Source organism: Microcaecilia unicolor, chromosome 6 (assembly GCF_901765095.1).
Source record: "Microcaecilia unicolor chromosome 6, aMicUni1.1, whole genome shotgun sequence".
In the NCBI taxonomy this organism is placed as follows: domain Eukaryota; kingdom Metazoa; phylum Chordata; class Amphibia; order Gymnophiona; family Siphonopidae; genus Microcaecilia; species Microcaecilia unicolor.
The window spans coordinates 75,780,211-75,800,847 of record NC_044036.1 but is presented as its reverse complement, the minus strand read 5'-3'; the positions used below and the strand labels follow the sequence as shown (position 1 = coordinate 75,800,847).

General features: G+C 42.3%; 1 protein-coding gene across 1 annotated transcript in view; it reads right to left on the bottom strand.

Moving 5' to 3' along the window:
* TLCD4 (TLC domain containing 4) overlaps positions 1-20,637 on the bottom strand; it is a 120,603-nt gene that overhangs the window by 12,616 nt on the left and 87,350 nt on the right. The window contains exons 4-5 of the mRNA XM_030206389.1: positions 18,519-18,577; positions 17,489-17,583 (exon numbers count right to left, since the gene is read on the bottom strand). Of these exons, the coding sequence (XP_030062249.1) occupies positions 17,489-17,583; positions 18,519-18,577 (154 nt within the window). The remainder of the gene's footprint in view (positions 1-17,488; positions 17,584-18,518; positions 18,578-20,637) is intronic.

Below are 20,637 nucleotides of genomic sequence, written 5' to 3'. Positions count from 1 at the left end.
TGGCATTGAAGGAAGTGAAACTAGGAAATCAAGTACGCTAGCGTTTAACTATAGAAAGGGTGATTACGACAAAATGAGAAAAATGGTGAAAAAAAGACTGAAAGGAGCAGCTCGCAGAGTAAAAAACTTGCATCAGGCGTGGATGCTGTTTAAAAACACCATCCTGGAGGTTCAGGACAAATATATTCCACGTATTAGAAAAAAGGGAAAAAAGACTAAACGTCAGCCGGCGTGGCTAAACAGTAAGATAAAGGAAATCATTAGAGCCAAAAAACAATCCTTCAGAAAGTGGAGAAGAGAACCAACTGAAAGTAACAGGATAGATCATAAGGAATGCCAAGCCAAATGCAAAGCGGAGATAAGGAGGGCAAAAAAGGACTTTGAGAAGAAATTAGCGTTGGAAGCAAAAATACATAGTAAAAACTTTTTTAGATACATTAAAAGCAGGAAACCGGCCAAAGAGTCGGTTGGGCCGCTGGACGAAAATGGTGTTAAAGGGGCGATCAAGGAGGACAAAGCCGTAGCGGAGAAATTAAATGAATTCTTTGCTTCGGTCTTCACCGAGGAGGATTTGGGGGGGACACCGGTGCCAGAAAGAATATTTGAAGCGGGGGAGTCGGAGAAACTAAACAAATTCTCTGTAACCTTGGAGGATGTAATGGGTCAGTTCAGCAAGCTGAAGAGTAGTAAATCACCGGGACCTGATGGTATTCATCCCAGAGTATTAATAGAACTAAAAAATGAACTTGCGGAGCTACTGTTAGAAATATGCAATCTGTCCCTAAAATCGAGTGTAATACCGGAAGACTGGAGGGTAGCCAATGTTACTCCGATTTTTAAGAAAGGTTCCAGAGGAGATCCGGGAAATTATAGACCGGTGAGTCTGACGTCGGTGCCGGGCAAGATGGTGGAGGCTATTATTAAGAATAAAATTGCAGAGCATATACAAAAACATGGACTGATGAGACAAAGTCAGCACGGATTTAGTGAAGGGAAGTCTTGCCTCACCAATCTAATGCATTTTTTTGAGGGGGTAAGCAAACATGTGGACAATGGGGAGCCGGTTGATATTGTATATCTGGATTTTCAGAAGGCGTTTGACAAAGTGCCGCACGAAAGACTCCTGAAGAAATTGCAGAGTCATGGAATCGGAGGTAGGGTATTATTATGGATTAAGAACTGGTTGAAAGATAGGAAGCAGAGAGTAGGATTGCGTGGCCAGTATTCTCAGTGGAGGAGGGTAGTTAGTGGGGTCCCGCAGGGGTCTGTGCTGGGTCCGTTGCTTTTTAATGTATTTATAAATGACCTAGAGATGGGAATAACTAGTGAGGTAATTAAATTCGCCGATGACACAAAATTATTCAGGGTCGTCAAGTCGCAGGAGGAATGTGAACGATTACAGGAGGACCTTGCGAGACTGGGAGAATGGGCGTGCAAGTGGCAGATGAAGTTCAATGTTGACAAGTGCAAAGTGATGCATGTGGGTAAGAGGAACCCGAATTATAGCTACGTCTTGCAAGGTTCCGCGTTAGGAGTTACGGATCAAGAAAGGGATCTGGGTGTCGTCGTCGATGATACGCTGAAACCTTCTGCTCAGTGTGCTGCTGCGGCTAGGAAAGCGAATAGAATGTTGGGTGTTATTAAGAAGGGTATGGAGTCCAGGTGTGCGGATGTTATAATGCCGTTGTATCGCTCCATGGTGCGACCGCACCTGGAGTATTGTGTTCAGTACTGGTCTCCGTATCTCAAAAAAGATATAGTAGAATTGGAAAAGGTACAGCGAAGGGCGACGAAAATGATAGTGGGGATGGGACGACTTTCCTATGAAGAGAGGCTGAGAAGGCTAGGGCTTTTCAGCTTGGAGAAGAGACGGCTGAGGGGAGATATGATAGAAGTGTATAAAATAATGAGTGGAATGGATCGGGTGGATGTGAAGCGACTGTTCACGCTATCCAAAAATACTAGGACTAGAGGGCATGAGTTGAAGCTACAGTGTGGTAAATTTAAAACGAATCGGAGAAAATTTTTCTTCACCCAACGTGTAATTAGACTCTGGAATTCATTGCCGGAGAACGTGGTACGGGCGGTTAGCTTGACGGAGTTTAAAAAGGGGTTAGATAGATTCCTAAAGGACAAGTCCATAGACCGCTATTAAATGGACTGGAAAATTCCTCATTTTTAGGTATAATCTTGTCTGGAATGTTTTTACGTTTAGGGAGCGTGCCAGGTGCCCTTGACCTGGATTGGCCACTGTCGGTGACAGGATGCTGGGCTAGATGGACCTTTGGTCTTTCCCAGTATGGCACTACTTATGTACTTATGTACTTATGTACTAATGGGATGTAGATCGTGACATCGTCTGCATAGATGTAAGGATTGAGGCGTTGGTTAGATAGTGATTTGGCTAGGGGTGTCATCATTAGGTTGAAAGAGTTGGTGAGAGCAGTGATCCTTGAGGTACTCCGCATTCAGGTTTCCATGGTGCTGATATATTCAAGTTTGATATCACTTGGTATGTTCTTCCGGTTAGGAATCCATTGATCCATCTAAGTACGCTTCCTCCAATCCCAAAGTATTCTAGGATGTGTAGTAGTATTTTGTGGCTAACCATGTCGAACGCGCTGAACATGTCGAATTGAAGGAGAAGTACACTATTGCCAGTTACGATAGTTTGTTTGAATTTGGCTATTGGGAATATTTAGATTTATTTACTAAAAAAAAGTTATATTCTACTGGAATTTGAAAGTTAAATCAACTGAAAATTCTTTGCGCAAACTGTATCAGTTCTGGTCATACCTACAGAACTTTTTTTGATACAGCACTTGGCTGACTCACTGTGAGGTAATCACTGCACAGCAGGAGGGGGATTGGGCTCTGAATAGGGAGACACAGACCACTTTGTTTGTAGCATTCCATGTGCTGGACCTGAACCAGAACCAAAATACTGCTAAGTGATTTCTGATTATTTTATTCTAATTTCTCAACTTTTTGGCTATAGGTTTAGCTACCTGATATTCTTTTTAATTTAATTTTTGTTTAATTAATTTGTCCTGTGAATCTATATTGTGGTGCACTTCTCTGTCTTCTAACCCTGCCCCCCTCCCAAAAAGACAAAAACAACAACAAAAATAATACTCTCTTTCCTTTCCTGCCTAGCTCTGATAGAGGATAGGCTTTTCTAACTTCTTCTGGTCCTGTAGCATTCTAACTTTGTGGAAAGGTTCTGCCAGTCCTAGGCAAAACCAAAAACTTATAAATTAGCATTTTATGCTGATGAAACTGCTATAATTATTGGGAATATTTAGATTTATTTACTAAAGGAAAGTTATATTCTACTGGAATTTGAAAGTTAAATCAACTGAAAATTCTTTGAGCAGACTGTATCAGTTCTGGTCATACCTAAAGAACTTTTTTTTTTTTATACAGCACTTGGCTGACTCACCAGGACTTATAAAACAACAATCTTAGCAAATCACTTCTTACTAACACAGCATGAAGTGATGCTAAACAAAAAACTAGACAGAAGATAAAAATTCCACTGAAATGTAGATGGAAAGCGATGACCACAAATGCTCGCAGTCTAAGCAATAAAGTTCATGACCTTCAAGCCCTGATGTTGGAGGCAGACTTAGACGTTGTTGCAATCACAGAGACATGGCTCAATGGTTCCCATGAATGGGATGCAAACATACTAGGCTATACATTGAGCCTGCAAAAAGGTGGGATAATGTGGGATACAAATGTAATAATAATAATAATATTTAGGAAGGATAGAAATGGTCATAAAGGTGGAGAAGTAGCTCTGTATGTGAGAAATAATATCGCAGCGACTGAAATGGCAGGGGCCTGGGGAAAGGAAGAAGCGATATGGATCACCTTAAAAAGAGATGATAGAACCTCTGTCCACGTGGGTGTTGTCTACAGATGTCCACGTGGGTGTTGTCTACAGACCTCCGACACAATCGGAGGAACTAGATAAAGATCTGATCATAGATATTCAAAAGTTGGGAAAGAAGAGAGAGGTGCTGTTGCTGGGAGATTTCAATCTGCCATATGTAGACTGGAAGGTTCCATCTGCAGAATCGAAAAGAAGTAGAGAGATCGTGGATGCTTTTCAAAGTGCTCTACTCAGACAAATGGTGACGGAACCCATGAGGGAGGGAGCGACGCTGGATCTGGTGCTCACAAATGGGGATAGTGTGTCAAATGTCCGAGTGGGTGCCCACCTGGGCAGCAGTGACCATCAGACAGTTTGGTTTGATATGACAGCTGAAGTGGAGGGCGGCCACTCAAAACTCAAAGTCCTGGATTTCAAGCATGCTGACTTTAGTAAAATGGGGGAATACCTGAGGAAGGAGCTGATGGGCTGGGAGGACATACGAGAAGTGGAAGGACAGTGGTCCAGGCTGAAAGAAGCTATAAATATGGCCACAGACCTTTATGTAAGGAGAGTAAATAAAAGCAAGAGAATAAGGAAACTGATATGGTTCTCCAAGCAAGTGGCTGAGAAAATAAAGGCTAAAGAGTTGGAGTTCCTGAAATACAGAAAAACTCAACAAGAGGAACACGGAGAGGAATACCGGATGAAACGGAAAGAAGCCAAGAGAGAGATACGTCTGGCAAAAGCGCAAGCGGAAGAACAAATGGCTAGAAAGGTAAGGAGGGGTGACAAAAATTTCTGCAGGTATATTAGTGAAAGGAGGAAGACTAAAAAGGGAATTGTGAGACTGAAAGATGCTGCAAACCGCTATGTAGATAATGATGAAGAAAAATTTGCTAAACAGATACTTTTGTTCTGTTTTCACAGAAGAAAATCCTGGAGAAGGACCACGATTGACTGGCAAAAGTACATATGAGAACGGAGTGGATATAGCACCGTTCACAGAAGAGAGTGTGTATGAACAACTTGAAAATCTAAAGGTGGACAAAGCCATGGGACCGGACAGGATCCACCCCAGGATATTGAGGGAGCTCAGAGAGGTTGTGGCGGGTCCTCTTAAAGATTTGTTTAATAAATCCTTGGAGACGGGAGAGGTTCTGTGGAATTGGAGAACAGCGGATGTGGTCCCTCTTCACAAAAGTGGTGATAGGGAAGAAGTTGGAAACTACAGGCCATTAAGCCTCACTTCGGTTATTGGAAAAGTAATGGAAGCGATGCTGAAGGAAAGGATAGTGAATTTCCTGGAAGCCAATAAGTTGCAAGATCCGAGACAACATGGTTTTACCAAAGGTAAATTGTGTCAAACGAATCTAATTGAATTCTTTGACTGGGTGACCGGAGAATTGAATCAGAATTGGCCCCAGCGCCGATTCCTGAAGCACTCCATTACTCACCTTTCCATCCTCTGAGTGAATTCCATTAACCACCACCCTCTGGCGTCTGTCAAACAGTTCCTAATCCAGTTCACCACTTTGGGTCCTAACTTCAGCCTGTCAAGTTTAGTTAAGAGCCTCCTATGAGGAACCGTGTCAAAGGCTTTGCTGAAATCTACGTAGATTACATCTAGAACACATCCTTGATCCAATTCTCTGGTCACCCAGAGCTGTGGGAGAATATCTTGTCCTAATATGGCCTTTGCCCCCTTGACAGGTGGTATTAAGGTAAAAGTAGTTAGCTTGGCAGTGTTTTAGAAATGTTCGGACAGATTCCAAAAGAAAGTCCATAAGTCATTATTAGGATGGGCTTGGGGAAAATTCACTGCTTATTCCTAAAATAAGCAGCATAAAATACATTTTACTCTTTTGGGAGTTTGCTGGATATTTGTGTCCTTAATTGGTCACTGCTGGTAACAGGATACTGGGTCCAATGGACCTTGGTCTATCCCAGTATGGCAGGGTTTTGTCTTATTCCTTGCACCCATCCATACTCCTTCCAATTTTCTATACACAGGCTTGATACCATAACTGTAGTCGATGGTTCTCATGTTTGATTTCACACAGGTTATGGAGTCATCGAAAGACTGCCAGGGTTTCGAAGTCTGCAGGGTATATATTTATTCATTATAAGGTACACTGTATCCTGTAATAACTCTCCTAAGATGCACAGGCGTGTTTCCGTGCTACAGCCCCCCCCCCCCCCTTTTTTTTTTTTTTTTAGTTTTTCCTGAATCTAGTCAGGGGATTGTGAGGCTTGGCCCTGTGAACATAACATGCTGCCAATACTCTGTTTTACTATGCGTCAGGTGGGTTTACTTGATTGCTGTCCTATCCCTGGTTCTCTCATCGTAAGTTAGTTGGTGGCACGTGAGCAGGCTTGTAAAATCCTTGGCCTGATTTTTAACCAGTAGGAAGTCATTACCTCGGGTCACGGACATCAGGCTGTAACTTTTGCAACTGAATCTGAATTTCAGACATCAGACAAAATAACTGGATTGCATTATTTAGATACTGCTGCATTGCTTTTCTTTCCGTCAGTTAGACTTCTAGTTGTTCTATTAGTTTGATTAGGACTTTAGCATTTTGATTTCCATTAAATGCCTCCCTTTCCTATTGAGGAAGGGCATTAGCAGTGCTTTGGTATGTCATTCGATATTTTTGTTGCTGCTTAACTGATGAACATTCCTTCTAAGTTATCCATATTTTCTATCACTGTTACATGGATTACGAATTCAACAATTTCACCTGCAGCTACTTGAATTGAGCATTACAAGGCTTAATTGCGGGTAAATTTCATCCTGTTCTGTAGGCCATGCAGCCAGCATCTGACAAAGGTTTGGAACAGCTCCTGTGGTATCGCTCCACTTGGTCAGATTCAGTGGTGCGCAACACATTTGTCTGCCTACTTTTGTTCTGCTGTCTGGTAGCTCTGTTTATATTTGAAATTCTCAGTCTTGGGTGTTGGTGCTGCCCTCTATCTCCTTGCTATTACTGTTGAGTTTTAACTGGAGTGGTTGGATGAACCTCATTTAGATTCACCTCTCTGACTTTTCCTTTTGTGAGGCCTATGTTGCCTTGCTAAAAGTGAATCCATCAGCCAGCCTTGACCGACATATACATTTCCAGGATCACATTTTCACAGTGGGCTTGAGCATTGACATCCACACAGCCAATCAAATACGTGAATGAAACCTTTCATTTTCCGCGTGTAGTGATCAACTGTGGAATTGAGAGGCTAGTGGAGTGTGTCTGTGTCCAGCATGAAGCAGTTCATTTGCTCTTAGGTTGAGAGATTGAGGACACCCTAACTTGGCAGCAGCCATGATAACGAGGGCATCAGATCAGACTGTGTCTATTTGTGAAAGCTCTCCACAAGGTTCCTTCCTGGTATGCAGTGATCAGTATATGGATTTTGTTGAGGTCAGGGCCTGGTAAAGCAAATCCGTTTCCTGTGGTCTTTTTAGGTTCCGATTCATGCATCAAGAATACAAGGGTATTGGCTGTGAGGCGCTGGGATGGGGGATGGCCTATTTTCCTCAGTTAATCAGGACTCCTTGCAGGCTTCTGGTTGTGTCAGGTCCAGTGTGTGGTGCATGGCTCCATGATTTGACATGACTTGTGTTTAGTGGGCAATAAACACCGATGGTATGGAAATACCAGCTTCCTCAGCTCAATGGGGGCAGTTCGGGTACTCCCAGGTCTTCAGAATCAAACTGGGACAGGGGAAACTCATATTGATTGGAAGTGTCTATACATCCATATATCTGTACAGTGACACAGCTGGCCCTAGCCACAGAGTGCATTACTTTTTAGGATAGGCTTTTTATATGACACCCCCTTCTCCATACTCTGGCGGGGACAAATTGTGTCACATTCAAATCCAAAGAGAGGTGCCTTGAAGACTCATGATGCTAAATACTCATTCCTTAGTCGACCCATTCCGTCCTCAGGATGCACTGGTCAGGGGTCCGCTTGCAGAGGTGGGCACACAGTGAACTGGTACAGAGAACAGTGGAATTTTTATTGTATTCGTGATTATTCTGCTGGCATGGGGTTCAGCCTGGTTGGATCAGAGAACATCCAGTCCTATGCATGCCTGCCGGGAGTGCCAAATGCAAGGGTTCAGCTGACATCTAGGTCCGATTCTAGGGGCTTTCATATTTGTGTGATGAAAGCAGGCACAACTCATCCCTACTGTCTATATGGTTCAATCTTATTCCTTTGTCTTTTGACAGGCTGTGGAAGATCTGAGGCACATTCCCAGGAGATCGAGTGGAAAGATCTCAATTGGGGCAATTCAGTTGTTTGCACACTCCTTGATTGTCTGGTCTGACATCAACCCTCACCAGTCTTATCACCACCTTCAGTTGTGGGGGAGGGGCTAGGAAGGTAAACAGACATATTGCCACTTGGGTGTTTCAAACCTAGGTTTGGCAGATATGACAACCTTGAGCACAAGTGCTGTGCAGGAAATCTTACTGAAAAGATGGGCTACATCTGCCCAATATAGGCAATAACCTGCTTATCAATGGTCTGCAGGAGACATTATGAACTTTTTCCATAGACACAACTGGCCGCAGCTAATGGAGGGGTTTGCCTGGGGCAAGTTATTCTTAACTACCTAAGGCTGGTGATGGGAATAACCAAGCCTGGGTAACTGATGTAGCGCAAATTCATCAAGTTATGGTTCAGTGCATCTGGGGGGAATCCACTGCTTATTTCTAGGATAACTGTCAAAACAGTTCGTTTGAATATTTTGCTATATATTTCTAGGATAAGCAGCATAAAATGTATTATACTGTTTTGGGATCTTGCCAGATACTTGTAACCTGGATTGGCCACTGTTGGAAACAGGATGCTGGGCTTGATGGACCTTTGGTCTGACCCAGTATGGCAATGCTTATGTTCTTTTGGTCTCACACTACAATTCCCACACCCTTGCAGTAATTCTAACCATTTCTTACCCTTCGCCCCTACCTCTAGGGAACCTCACAGAAGGGTGCTGTCTCTGCTGCAGAGCTGCCAAGTTACCCAACATTTTGTGGCTGGTCATGGTTTTAAACTTACATTCCAAAGCAGTGTGGTAGTTGTAGTCCCTGATTCTATCCATTGAAATCAGGGCTGCAGGTCCCATAACGCAGCAGGATGAGGCTGGCAGAAATCCAGGCCTGGCAAAAAAGTCTCCTCCTGGAATGGGTAACTTGGCAGATCTGGCCGCTGTGCCTCATCCTGCAGGAGAGGTTAGGGTCCCAATGAAAAGCCACTGGTGATGCTCAAAGACTGAGAGAAGCCTGGACTGCCTGCCCCAACCTGTCTGACAGGAGGGCCACAAAAAAGAAAGTAGTGCCATCCATCACTAATCCAGTCTACTTCCCAGAAAACATGCACACACACATGTCCAAGAATATGCATGGATCAGAAAACCTCACCGTGTGCAGAATCATTATGTCCCCTGACATTGCCTTCCAAAGTTTGTGTCATCAAGTCAAACAAAAAGGTTACTGGGGGTGGGGGGTGGATACGCAGACAAGGCAATCCCATAATCTTTCTTTCCTTTAGGACAGGGGTAGGCAACTCCGGTCCTCAAGAGCCGCAGGCAGGTCACGTTTTCAGGATATCCACAATGAATATGCAGGAGATAGATTTGCAAGCACTGCCTCCATGGTATGCAAATCTATCTCCTGCATATTCATTGTGGATATCCTGAAAACCTGACCTGCCTGCGGCTCTCGAGGACTGGAGTTGCCTACCCCTGCTTTAGGATAACCATCTCTCTGACCACAAATTTGTCACCTTACTTTCTAACTCATCCTACTCTCTTACCTATCTATATGTTCCACATTTGCTTATATTCCACGCTGTCAATTAAAATGTTCTATTATGTGTTGACATTGTAAGTAGTATACTATGCCATACTTTGTATTGTTATTTGAATATTTTTACTGCTGTAATTGTCTATTGCTCATGTTTGATTTATCTTACTGTACACCGCCTTGAGTGAATTCCTTCAAAAAGATGGTAAATAAATAAAAGGGTCTTGATGCAGCATGCAGGCTTTGTACATTTTCCATTTTATCATGTTAGACTGAACCTGTATATTAATAGCTGATGTTAAGAAGCTTTCCTATAAGTGATACTTTTATTGTTCTCAAAGGTACAGCCAGTAAGAGAGCTTTCTTTACTGCCCATTCTCAATGCGAGCAAACTTTTTCCTGTGTTATTCAGACAAATTCCCTGGGGTAGAGGAAGAAAGCAGGCAGGCTATGGAATAACATATGTAGTTCTTTCTACATTATCAAAATTATGCACATTTTTCTGACACAAAAATTATCTGCAAGAAAGCAGGCGCAAATCTCTGCAGGTAATTCAGGAACATATTCAAAGCAATCCTACCAACTTAGGGGATCTTTTATTAAGATGTGCTAGCGTTTTTAGCTAGTGCTAAACAGTGAGATATCCATTATATTCCTATGGGTGTCTCAGCGTTTAGCACCAGCTGATTTTTAGCACACCTTAGTAAAAGGCCCCCTTAGTACAGGGCTATCCACTGAAAGTCAATGGCCCTTAACTGGATAGTGCCACTGAATATCAGCACTGACCGCTGACGATTTTGTGGGCGGGACAGGGACAGACTCAGCTCTTGTGCAGTTAGTGCCAATAACCGCATAAGTTAACCGGACAAATTAGATTGCATAAAACACAGTCCTGTTTTTGTCCTATTTCACTTATGCAGTTAAGTGCTGAATATCGCACTAAGGCCTCAATGCTCAAAAGTCTAGCATTGTTGTGAATAGCGTCATAAAAATACCGCCAGAACAGTACAGAAGAATACTCTGATGCTCAACGCTAATGCAAATATAGGCATGCTCAAGCGTGCTGAGCATTAGGGAGGTTGGCGAGAGGATTGTGCTTTCATGTGGAAGAATTGTGCTTGGCGCATGCGCAGAACAGTTCCACAGTAAGCTTGGCTCCTCCACGCATGCATCTGGTAAAACTCAAAACGTGAAGCACACATAGGCGTCTGCTTTCTGTGGCCTAAATATTAGCTTGGATACTTATTGGCCTCTGTTTTCTGTATCTAAATATGTGTGTTTTCACTTTGGGCATTTAAAAATTTTTTTTTAGCATGGACGCTTTAAATTTAGACACAGGAAACAGACGCCAATGTGTGCTTTCGCTTGGGTCTGTGTTTCTCATTACCAGCGCTTAAGGGCTTGCACGGGCTTCCTTTTGCTTCCAAAAGCAATCAAAACCGGCAGCCCGACACATCTACACTACTGTACATCTCTGCACCATCAAAAATATCTCACAGACTTTGCCTGCACTATACTTCAAGGGCTAGAGTCAGTAAATGGCACTCAAAAAACGGTACTTAATGCACTTCTATAATGGGCACTAAACCAGGTGTAATTCCCAGCACCCAATTTGTGTGCACATCCCTGGTATTCTATAATACTGTGCACAAATGTTAGGAATGCCCCTGACCCACCCAGGCATAGTCATGCCCCCTGTAGGATGCGCACTAGGGGATTTGGGTACACATTATTATAGAATTGTGCATAGCAAGATGTGCGAGCAAAATCAAATTGGTGCCAATAAGTACCAGTTAGCACACAATTACTGGCCCTAATTGGATCATTAGGCAATTTTGTTTGGTGCACATCTTGGATCGGTGGCCCAACTTTTGGCACCATATATTGAATTCAGGGGCAAGTGCATAAGTCACAAAGTAATGGAAGGCTGGCCTGAGGCAGCAGCCTAGAAGAAAAAAAAAGAACCCCTAAAACAGGGGATGTATAGGGAACATGGGATTAGAAATCATACAGTGTCTCGAATTTAGTTTAAGACAGAAAAAACAAAGGAGATCATTTACTAATGGCTAGCACACCATCTGCTGCTGCAGGGCCATACGTATAAAATAGGCAATGTGGTAGACAATGTTTATTGAATTTGTTGATGGTGTTTTATATAATTTGATTGATTGTTTTATTGTACTCCATCCAGATTTTTGGATGAGTGGTGTGACAAAACAGTGGGTTTTGAAGACTTTAAAACTGCCTTAATTCTTGAAGTGTATTTCTTCTATTGGCCAGCTGGTGGTGTTTCCTTACTTTAAAGCTACAGAGAAATGACTGATCTTTCTTTAGTCTAACACAGATAGGAAGTAAGATGCAGTATACTTTTGAAAACTTGTTGTTCTGGGCTCTGATTGGCCCAGGAGCTCAAATTCATCTAGGATATACTGGCTTTTTTTTTCCAGTCTTAGCCAGGGAGAAGAGAGAGAAAGATCTCTTTGCTGAGGCCCTGTGAACAGTTATATTTGATAACCTGTGAGCACCTATAGGTCCTGAACTCCTCAGGTACTATTTAGATAGTAAACAAATGTTTAGAAAAGTAATCCTATTTCAGTTACCTGTCATTTGTTTGCTAATTGCACCTTTCCTGTTCATTCTGTCATTTTTCATGACAATAAACATTTTTAGTTTATTGCCTCTGCTTGTCTGGACTACAAATCCTGGTGGTTTGTATGTTGGATCTGTGAGTGCTTTTTGGGAACTGTAGAACCACTGGGAGTGTGGCCCCAGTAACTTAGAAATCAATTAGAAATCACTGGAGAACACCTTGAAAACGGGAAACTCACCCAGAGGTGGTTGGGACCCAATCGGTAGAAGGAGAGTGCTAATGTACGGCACAAGCAACAGGTGCAGGCGGACCTGAGCTGCATATTTTATTAAATATACACATAAGCTCAGACTCTTACCAGCACATACACACACACTTGCCTTCAGGAAACTGCTGGGGCCCAAGACAACAGATAGACCTGATTGGTATTTTGGTGACATCTGACCAACTTACTGATATTTTGGTGACATCTGACCAACTTACCACAGAGTGCTATGATTCCTTTTGTTACTGAATGTGAATGTGTCTTTCCTTTATAATTTTGGAGTACTTTTTCTTTAAGAAGATTTTATTGTACGTAAACCACCTTGACGTGCATAGTAAATTAGGCAGCATATTAAATTCCAGTATAACAATAAACATAAAATACTAACTCTCCGATATTGAAAACCATTTAACCGGCCAGGAAACTGCACTTAGCTGGCTATCTCCCACTGAATATCCCCAGTCAGCAGATAGCGACTAGTAAATTATATCACGCGATATACTCTGCTAACCGGGAATATTCAGCACCAATTAAGCAGCCAAATATGGCCACGTGAATAGCTGGTATATCTTTGGCCGGTTTGAACTTAACCAGCTAGCACTGAATATCGGCTTAGTCAGTTAATTTGGAACCTGCCAATAATAAACTGGATATTCAATGCCAGTCACCGAAAACGGCCCGGCATTGAACATCTGGACTCCGTGCCGAGCTAACTCCCGCAGTCTGAATATAGGACCCTAAGTTACTCCTACCCCAAAGAAGATGTAATTTACTGTAGGAGCTTTCGGGGAGGCTCTTTTATAAAGAACATAGGTATATATGCTGCCTATATAAAAGAAGTGCAATGCACGTCCCTATGGTGTCGTTTTACTAAAGGGTGTTTGCCCTTACTGCGTTTTTAGTGCATGATAATAGGCTACTGCATAACATGTTTGTATGACTTATTTTCATCCTGTTTAATTTCATGAAGTGTCCTTTTGTAGTATTTAAAAGGTTAAATAGCCATCTCCTATTTAACCTTTCTCCTCCACTCCTAATTTTATAAACTTTTGCCATATCCCTCTGACATCTCTTTTACAAGCGGACGAGCCCAAACCTGTTTATCTTTTCTTTATAAGGAAAATTTTCCATTCCCTTTTTCATGTTTGTCACTCTTCCCTGAACCTTTTCTCTTTCAGCTATGTTCTTTTTGAGTGGGGTGACTAGAACTGCATACAGTACTCAGTGAGTCACCGTGGAGTCACCATGGACACATACAGGATGTAGTATCAACGGTTAGCATATCTGGGTTTAAAAAAAGGTTTAGACAAGTTCCTGGAACAAATGTCCATAGTCTGCTATTGAGACAGACATGGGGAAGCTACTGCTTGCTCTGGGGTCGGTAGCATGGAATGTTGCCATAATTTGGGTTTCTGCCAGGTACTTGTGACTTGGATTGGTCACTTTTCGAAATAGGATACTGGGCTAGATGGACCATTGTTCTGACCCAGCATGACTGCTTTTATGTTCTTAAACATCTTATTTCTTACGTTAAAACATTTTGCAGTATTTTGCTTTATTTATTTATTTGTTGCATTTGTATCCCACCTTATCCCACCTCTTTGCAGGCTCAAAGTTGCTTACAATACATCATGAGTAGTGGAAGAATGTTAGTAAAATAAACATTTAGTATTACATGATCTTGGTAGCATGATGATAAAAGCAAGGTAATAGTATACAAGCAGATGTTAAGAAACAGTTCTGAAGTTAGATAGGCGAGTTGTGCATATTCACATGGTTGATCTTTTTGATATGCTCTATCAAAGAGATGGGTCTTCAGTAATATGCGGAAGTTCGTTCTTTCGTGGATCGATTTCAAGCTGCGCGGCAGTGCGTTCCATAACTGTGTGCTCAGGTAGGTGAAGTTTGACGCATGCATTAGTTTGTATTTCATTCCTTTGCAACTGGGGAAGTGCAGATCAAGGAATGTGCGGGATGATCTTTTGGCATTCCTGGGTGGTAGGTCTATTAGGTCAGACATGTAAGCTGGTGCGTCTCCATGGATAATTTTGTGAACTAGTGAACATATTTTGAACGTGATGCGTTCCTTAAGTGGGAGCCAATGTAATTTTTCTCGTAAGGGCTTTGCACTTTCAAATTTTGGTTTGCCAAATATGAGTCTAGCTGCAGTGTTCTGGGCTGTCTGGAGTTTCTTGATTATTTGTTCTTTGCAGCCGGCATACAGTGCGTTGCAATAGTCTAGGTGACTGAGCACCATTGATTGTACCAAGTTACGGAAGACAATCCTTGGGAAGAAAGGTCTTATTCTTTTTAATTTCCACATTGAGTGCTTGTTTGCTAACCTGCATGTTACCAATTTTTTAGAAATATTTTTTGGCGGGGGTACCATGGACAGAGAGTGAGTATTCCCACATTACCTGGCTAGCGCGTTATGATTAACATGCACTAACCAGATAACACAGAGTTAACACAGGAGAACTTAAAACCTCCTAAATAGGAGGAGGTAAGTGCTCCTGCATTAATTCTTTGCAGGTACTGCGCACTAATAGGAATGTTATTGCAAGACCTGAAATTAAAACAAAAGAAAAAGCCCTAAGAAATGTCACATTCAATCTGGGCTTACCACGCAGGAAAGCCCCGTGTTAACCCACGTTAAGCCCAGATTTTACAGCAGCTTAGTAAAACAACTCTTATGTGTCTGTTTGCCTAGGTGCTCTATTGTAAAACTACCTTCCATATATACACATTTTTGTAAGTCTCCACCCAATAAACTCTGTTCCGCTTTGAATGAAAAACTAGCTCGCTCTAAAGCTGTTATTTCAAGCATGTATTCCCACGCAAGCCAGCAAGAGAGAAGCAAGAGGAAAGAGGCAATCTCCATTCCACAGGCCTTGGAGTGAATGCAGACATTCAGCATTCCATGCAAAGGTATCACATTTGTCAAGGCAATGAGTTGTAAGAGTGACCAAGGGTGAAGAACGGTGAGTAATATCTTCAATAATAATTTTTCAAGCACTTCTGTTAGGTGCTGTTCTGTAACACACCTTTGGAAGCCAGCATAAATCAGGATCTAATCTTAAGAATTTATTTCCCTTGGGCCAAGCTATAGGCCTGATTTTATGTTGCTTATTGCAAACGATTAAGTACTGACTTGTGACTGTACTTTGTGAAAATGATAAGACATAACTCAGGAAAAAAATTATATGTAGATTTGAATTCTACATCATCTACACACACTAAGTATGCGTATGTACTTTATTACTAATACTAATGATGTCTCACACACACAAAACAGGGATAGTTCACAACAAGAACAATGAAAATATTAACAATGAGAAGGGAACAGTGACAGAAAAGTTGAAGGCCAAGGGAGGATGTCAGTATATTTCCATTATTGTGAACAGATAACAGTCTACATTCACTTTATAGCACTGCTCTAACAGGGAATAAAAAGGAAATCTGATGATGTTCCCATCATATGTAGATCTAGCGCCGGCAGCTTTTAGCTGACATTAATCTCATAATGTTTCAGACAAACAGATAAGATTAGACAGGCGTGTTAGTCTTTCATAGATTTGAATTTATGCTCTTCTGCAACTGAAAGAAAACTTAAGCAGTATTTCAGGCTGCCCAGTGGGCCATGCTTGCTGGTATATGACAAGATTCTATGCTATTTCAGTGGAGTTGAAATAGGATTGGAGGCAGTATGGCCATAGCATAAGTTCTGTTTCCAGTCTGGTTAGCTCAGAGTCAAATGAGCTCCCAAGAGTTTCATTTATCTGGCTAGTCCCAGAGGCTATTCGCTGGTGAATGGAGGTAGTATGACTGTAGTGTTGTTAGAAGTGCTCAGGCTACTTTGTGGCTTTTCCCTTTGTAACAGTCCAGTCAAAGATTTTTTGGAATATTGAGGACTTTCCAGTGCTAGTATGGATCTAGATGTTACACATCATTGCTGTGCTTGATACAGAAAAAATATATTTGTAAAAAGTCAGATCAATAGCTCAATAGCAGTTTAATTCTCATGTCTGGCTCCTTTTCCTCGGGTTGATATGAAACTAGGGATACTACAGGCACTATTCACAAACCTCAGGAGACGATGTCTCAGCCATCACAAAACAGCCATACCTATTTGCTAGCTAAAAGGGCACACTTATGCTAGGTTCCAGAAGGAACCACATTCTGGGTCTAATGCAACAAAGGAACAGGGAAGAAAAGAAGGAAATCCCGTGTAACCACAAATAAAAGGTCATGAAGACTTACACCCAGTATGGGCTGTTTCTGGAACTAGAAGCCCAGACAAGCAGGAGGAAGCTGCAGTGAGAATGGAAGGGAAGAATAAATGAACAAACTCCACCCACCTCCCCACACTTTCTTTAAGAATGACACCCACTGGTTGGATTCAGAATCCAGGATTACAGCACTTCAGGAGACCTGGTGCATGGCTCCTGCCCAAGACCCATGACTGCAACGAACAGGCTATATTTCTTGGGGGTATATAAAATGGGGAAAATGACCCAGGTAGTTGTGAATGAAGATGCCTGGTGCTAGATCCAAGCCATGGTTCTCATTTTAATAGATGCATAGAGGAGAATAAGAAAACTACTAGGTTAAGAAAAAGAACGACAGCGAAAACAATTTTTGTGAATCCTATCACACATGCAACACACATACACGTGTGATATCTGCATATGCTCAAAACTGGAAAACACTGGAAACTTAAAAGTCCCTGCTTTAAAAGAAAAGAAGAGACCCCCCTCAAGATTCTCTTTTTCTTATAATAAATAATGTGGCTTCAGGGAACACCTATCTGCTGATTAAACTTAAATATAAAGCCTAGAGAAAACATGACCTTCTCTTGTCATCAGTTCTGAGTCAAGATTTTCACCCTTGGTCACTGTTTCCCATCTTGTCTGCTTGTGGCACTTTTGCAAATATGGCACTCACCAGTACATAGTAGTAGGCATACAGAGCTGCCACATGGTGTGTTACAAAATACCTATCACCAATCGCCTTCCAATACCAAATCATAATCAACAAATCTATAAAAGAAAAAAATATTCAGTTACAAAGCTGGTAAAACCAAGATGGCAACATTTTCTGACCAAGCTATACTAATGCACTCTAATTCACATTATAGCAACAAGCTAACCTCCCCTTTTACAAAGTCGTGCTAGGAGCTGCTGGTGCGGTAATGCTGACACAATCCATTCAAAGTGAATGGGCTGTATCAGCAATGCCATGCAGCAGCTTCTAGCGTGGCTTTGTAAAAGATAGAATAAGCCAATGGTTCCCAAACCTGGTCCTGAAGGCACCCCAGCCAGTCAGGTTTTCAGGATATCGACAATGAATATTCATAAGATAGATTTGCATGCAGTGGAGGCAGTGCATGCAAATCTCTCTCATGAACATTCATTGTGGGTATCCAGAAAACCTGCCTGGCTGGGGTGTCTCCATGACCAAGTTTGGAAACCAGTGGCCTAAGCAAAATATTGTTGCTGGGGATTTTTAATAGATACCTGACCTATGTATGCACTTCAAAGGAATTATTTTCTGAGAATGCTGCTGAATTTATTGTTGGTGATTTTTCCACCCTTCAGTTCATTCAAGATGTGACTTTCTAAAATGTCTCCCTTTCCAGGAACTGCAAGTTAGGTGCAGAATGATGCACAGACACCTACTAGGGCATCTTTCCTTTTTAGAACAGATCCTATGGGCTTCTGGATGAAGGCATCATGGCAGCTAGAAAAGCACTGTCAGAGCTATTGAAGAGGCTAAATGGAAAATGCAAGAAAGGTTGCTCAAAAATGCAAGCAATCCCTGGGGAGAAAAAAAATGGATATGAGCTATATCAGACAATGAAACCAGGAAAAGATAGGCTTTTTACTGTCTTGCTCATGTTCATATTATTGGTACATTACTATCCTCAGAGTAAAAGTTATTTTGAAAACATTAGGAAAATGCTGTGCATAATTACCTGAAATAAGGTAACCTGAGGTTATGGCCACATTAATTTTTACCAAAAAAGGATTGCCCCTGCAACATATACAGAAAAGGAATTCATGTAAAAGAGGTTTAATTAGTAGTATAAAATTGTGTTATAAAGAACAGATATTGTCCAGTGTGATATTCTTTCAGGTCAATCGCATACACAATGCAGACATCATAAAATGCAGAAAACATTTTTTTCTTTTTATTACAAAAAAACAAAAATCATAACATGTGTTAGTTACTATTAAAAACTAACAAATGGGAGTACTATGTCTCAAAACCCCAATTAACAAAAATTATTCAACTAAAAAATAAGTAACCAAGTACAATAAATAATATAAAGAAATTCAAACACAATAATATATTCAATTGCAAAAATGATGATCAATAATGTTCAGTAAATCAAAATCTTGTGGAGGGGCATTTTCGATATGATGTACAGATGGCAAAAAAAAAAAAACGTTTATTAGAAAACATTTAAAAACACATGTCCATAACGGGAAGAAATAAATGTGTTCTGATACACAACACATTTTGAAAGGATGCACTGCAAATGTCATAGACATTTTGAGATAAACTTCTCTCCCAATCGGAAACACACTATGCAAAATGTGCATTGGCAGTACTGGTCCCTATGCCGAAAAACATTTATGGCAACAGCAGCTTGTTCTCTCCACGTGTAAGACATGCATACATACCTCCTGCACGTGAAGGAATGTTCCTCAGTGTAGCCAGTTATGTCTCTTTACAGGGAGCCTAATTTTAGTGTGTCAGAGACAGAGCTCCAAATTTTAAAAGCACTACCACCACCTGCCCCCCCCCCCCCCCCCCAATGTCTCCATGAGGGCATGAAGATCCATTAGAGGTAGCTTGGAAAGGTGAATGTGAAGCAGTGTCCCCAGGATCACAGCACCACTCATGTGCAAGCACCATACATAGGCAGGGTCACACACACCTACATATTGATGGGAATGTTGGCAATAGCTCAAAAAAGTACAATGTATCACCTCGAAGCACACCTGGTTTATCCCACTGTCCATCCCCACCTCCAAGCACCATGCCACCCTTTGTCCCCATGGCCACCTCAGCTCACACAGCACCTGTGCCTCTATACTGCATAACCCCCCCCCCCCCCCCAACTGGCTGTAGCTATCTGTCACAGGCTATGTGAGGAGCATTGCACAACATGTCATTAAAAAAATTAAGTATGTGACACCAAGAAGGCCCTTCACCTGAACCTCGTCTAACCACCAACTTTTGTTTTGTAGGAGATACAGCATCCACAGGGACCTTGAGACCTCGCTCAGCCCAAAAGCATGCCCATGAGTCATGGAGAGGGCCCCAAGCCATATAGCCTGAGTACATCATAGATACATGCCCCCCCAAACCTGGATTTCCCACCTTACAATATGTAGAGTGACTTTCTCAGGGGGGGGTCCCAGCACAGGTGGACAGAATGGGAGGGTCAAACAGGGTCCCCTGCCATCTCCAGCCAGTTGTTGACCACATAGGCATGGGAACACACACACACACCCACATCCCTGATAAGAGCAGTAACAATGGCCCCAGTCATGCAACAGTGCAGAAGCATACTGCCTCTCAGCAAGTGCCTGGTCACCCAGGGTCAAGACCCATTTTGTATGCCTGTAGGGAGACATCAGTGGCTCTCTGGTTCCCTGCTATGACATCTCATTCGTGCCACAGATCAGAGATGTACCCTGGGTAACAACCAGCAGCCTCCATCTGTCCCTGTCCATGCCTACAGAGAACCAGCTGCATCATTATGCAAGCCATGTAGGATGTGTCAATCTCAACTGCAAACTTTTTAAACACATAGGTCACCCTCCAGCTAACGCTCAGCCTGTCCCTGACCAGCCAGCCCCAAATCAACCTGCAGCTGAAAGGGCCTGCGAGGAGGTGCCCTTCACCATATGACAGGGGGATGTCCAGAAGGAGGAGGAGGAGAACCCCTGGAGGAACATGCCCCTATTGGAGGGGGAAGAAGGGGAGGGTAAAGAGCCCTCCCAGGCAACAACACAGCACGTGACTGCAGCTGAGTACCCCCCGGAAACGGATGCCACGCCTGTTGGTGAGCCCACATTTAG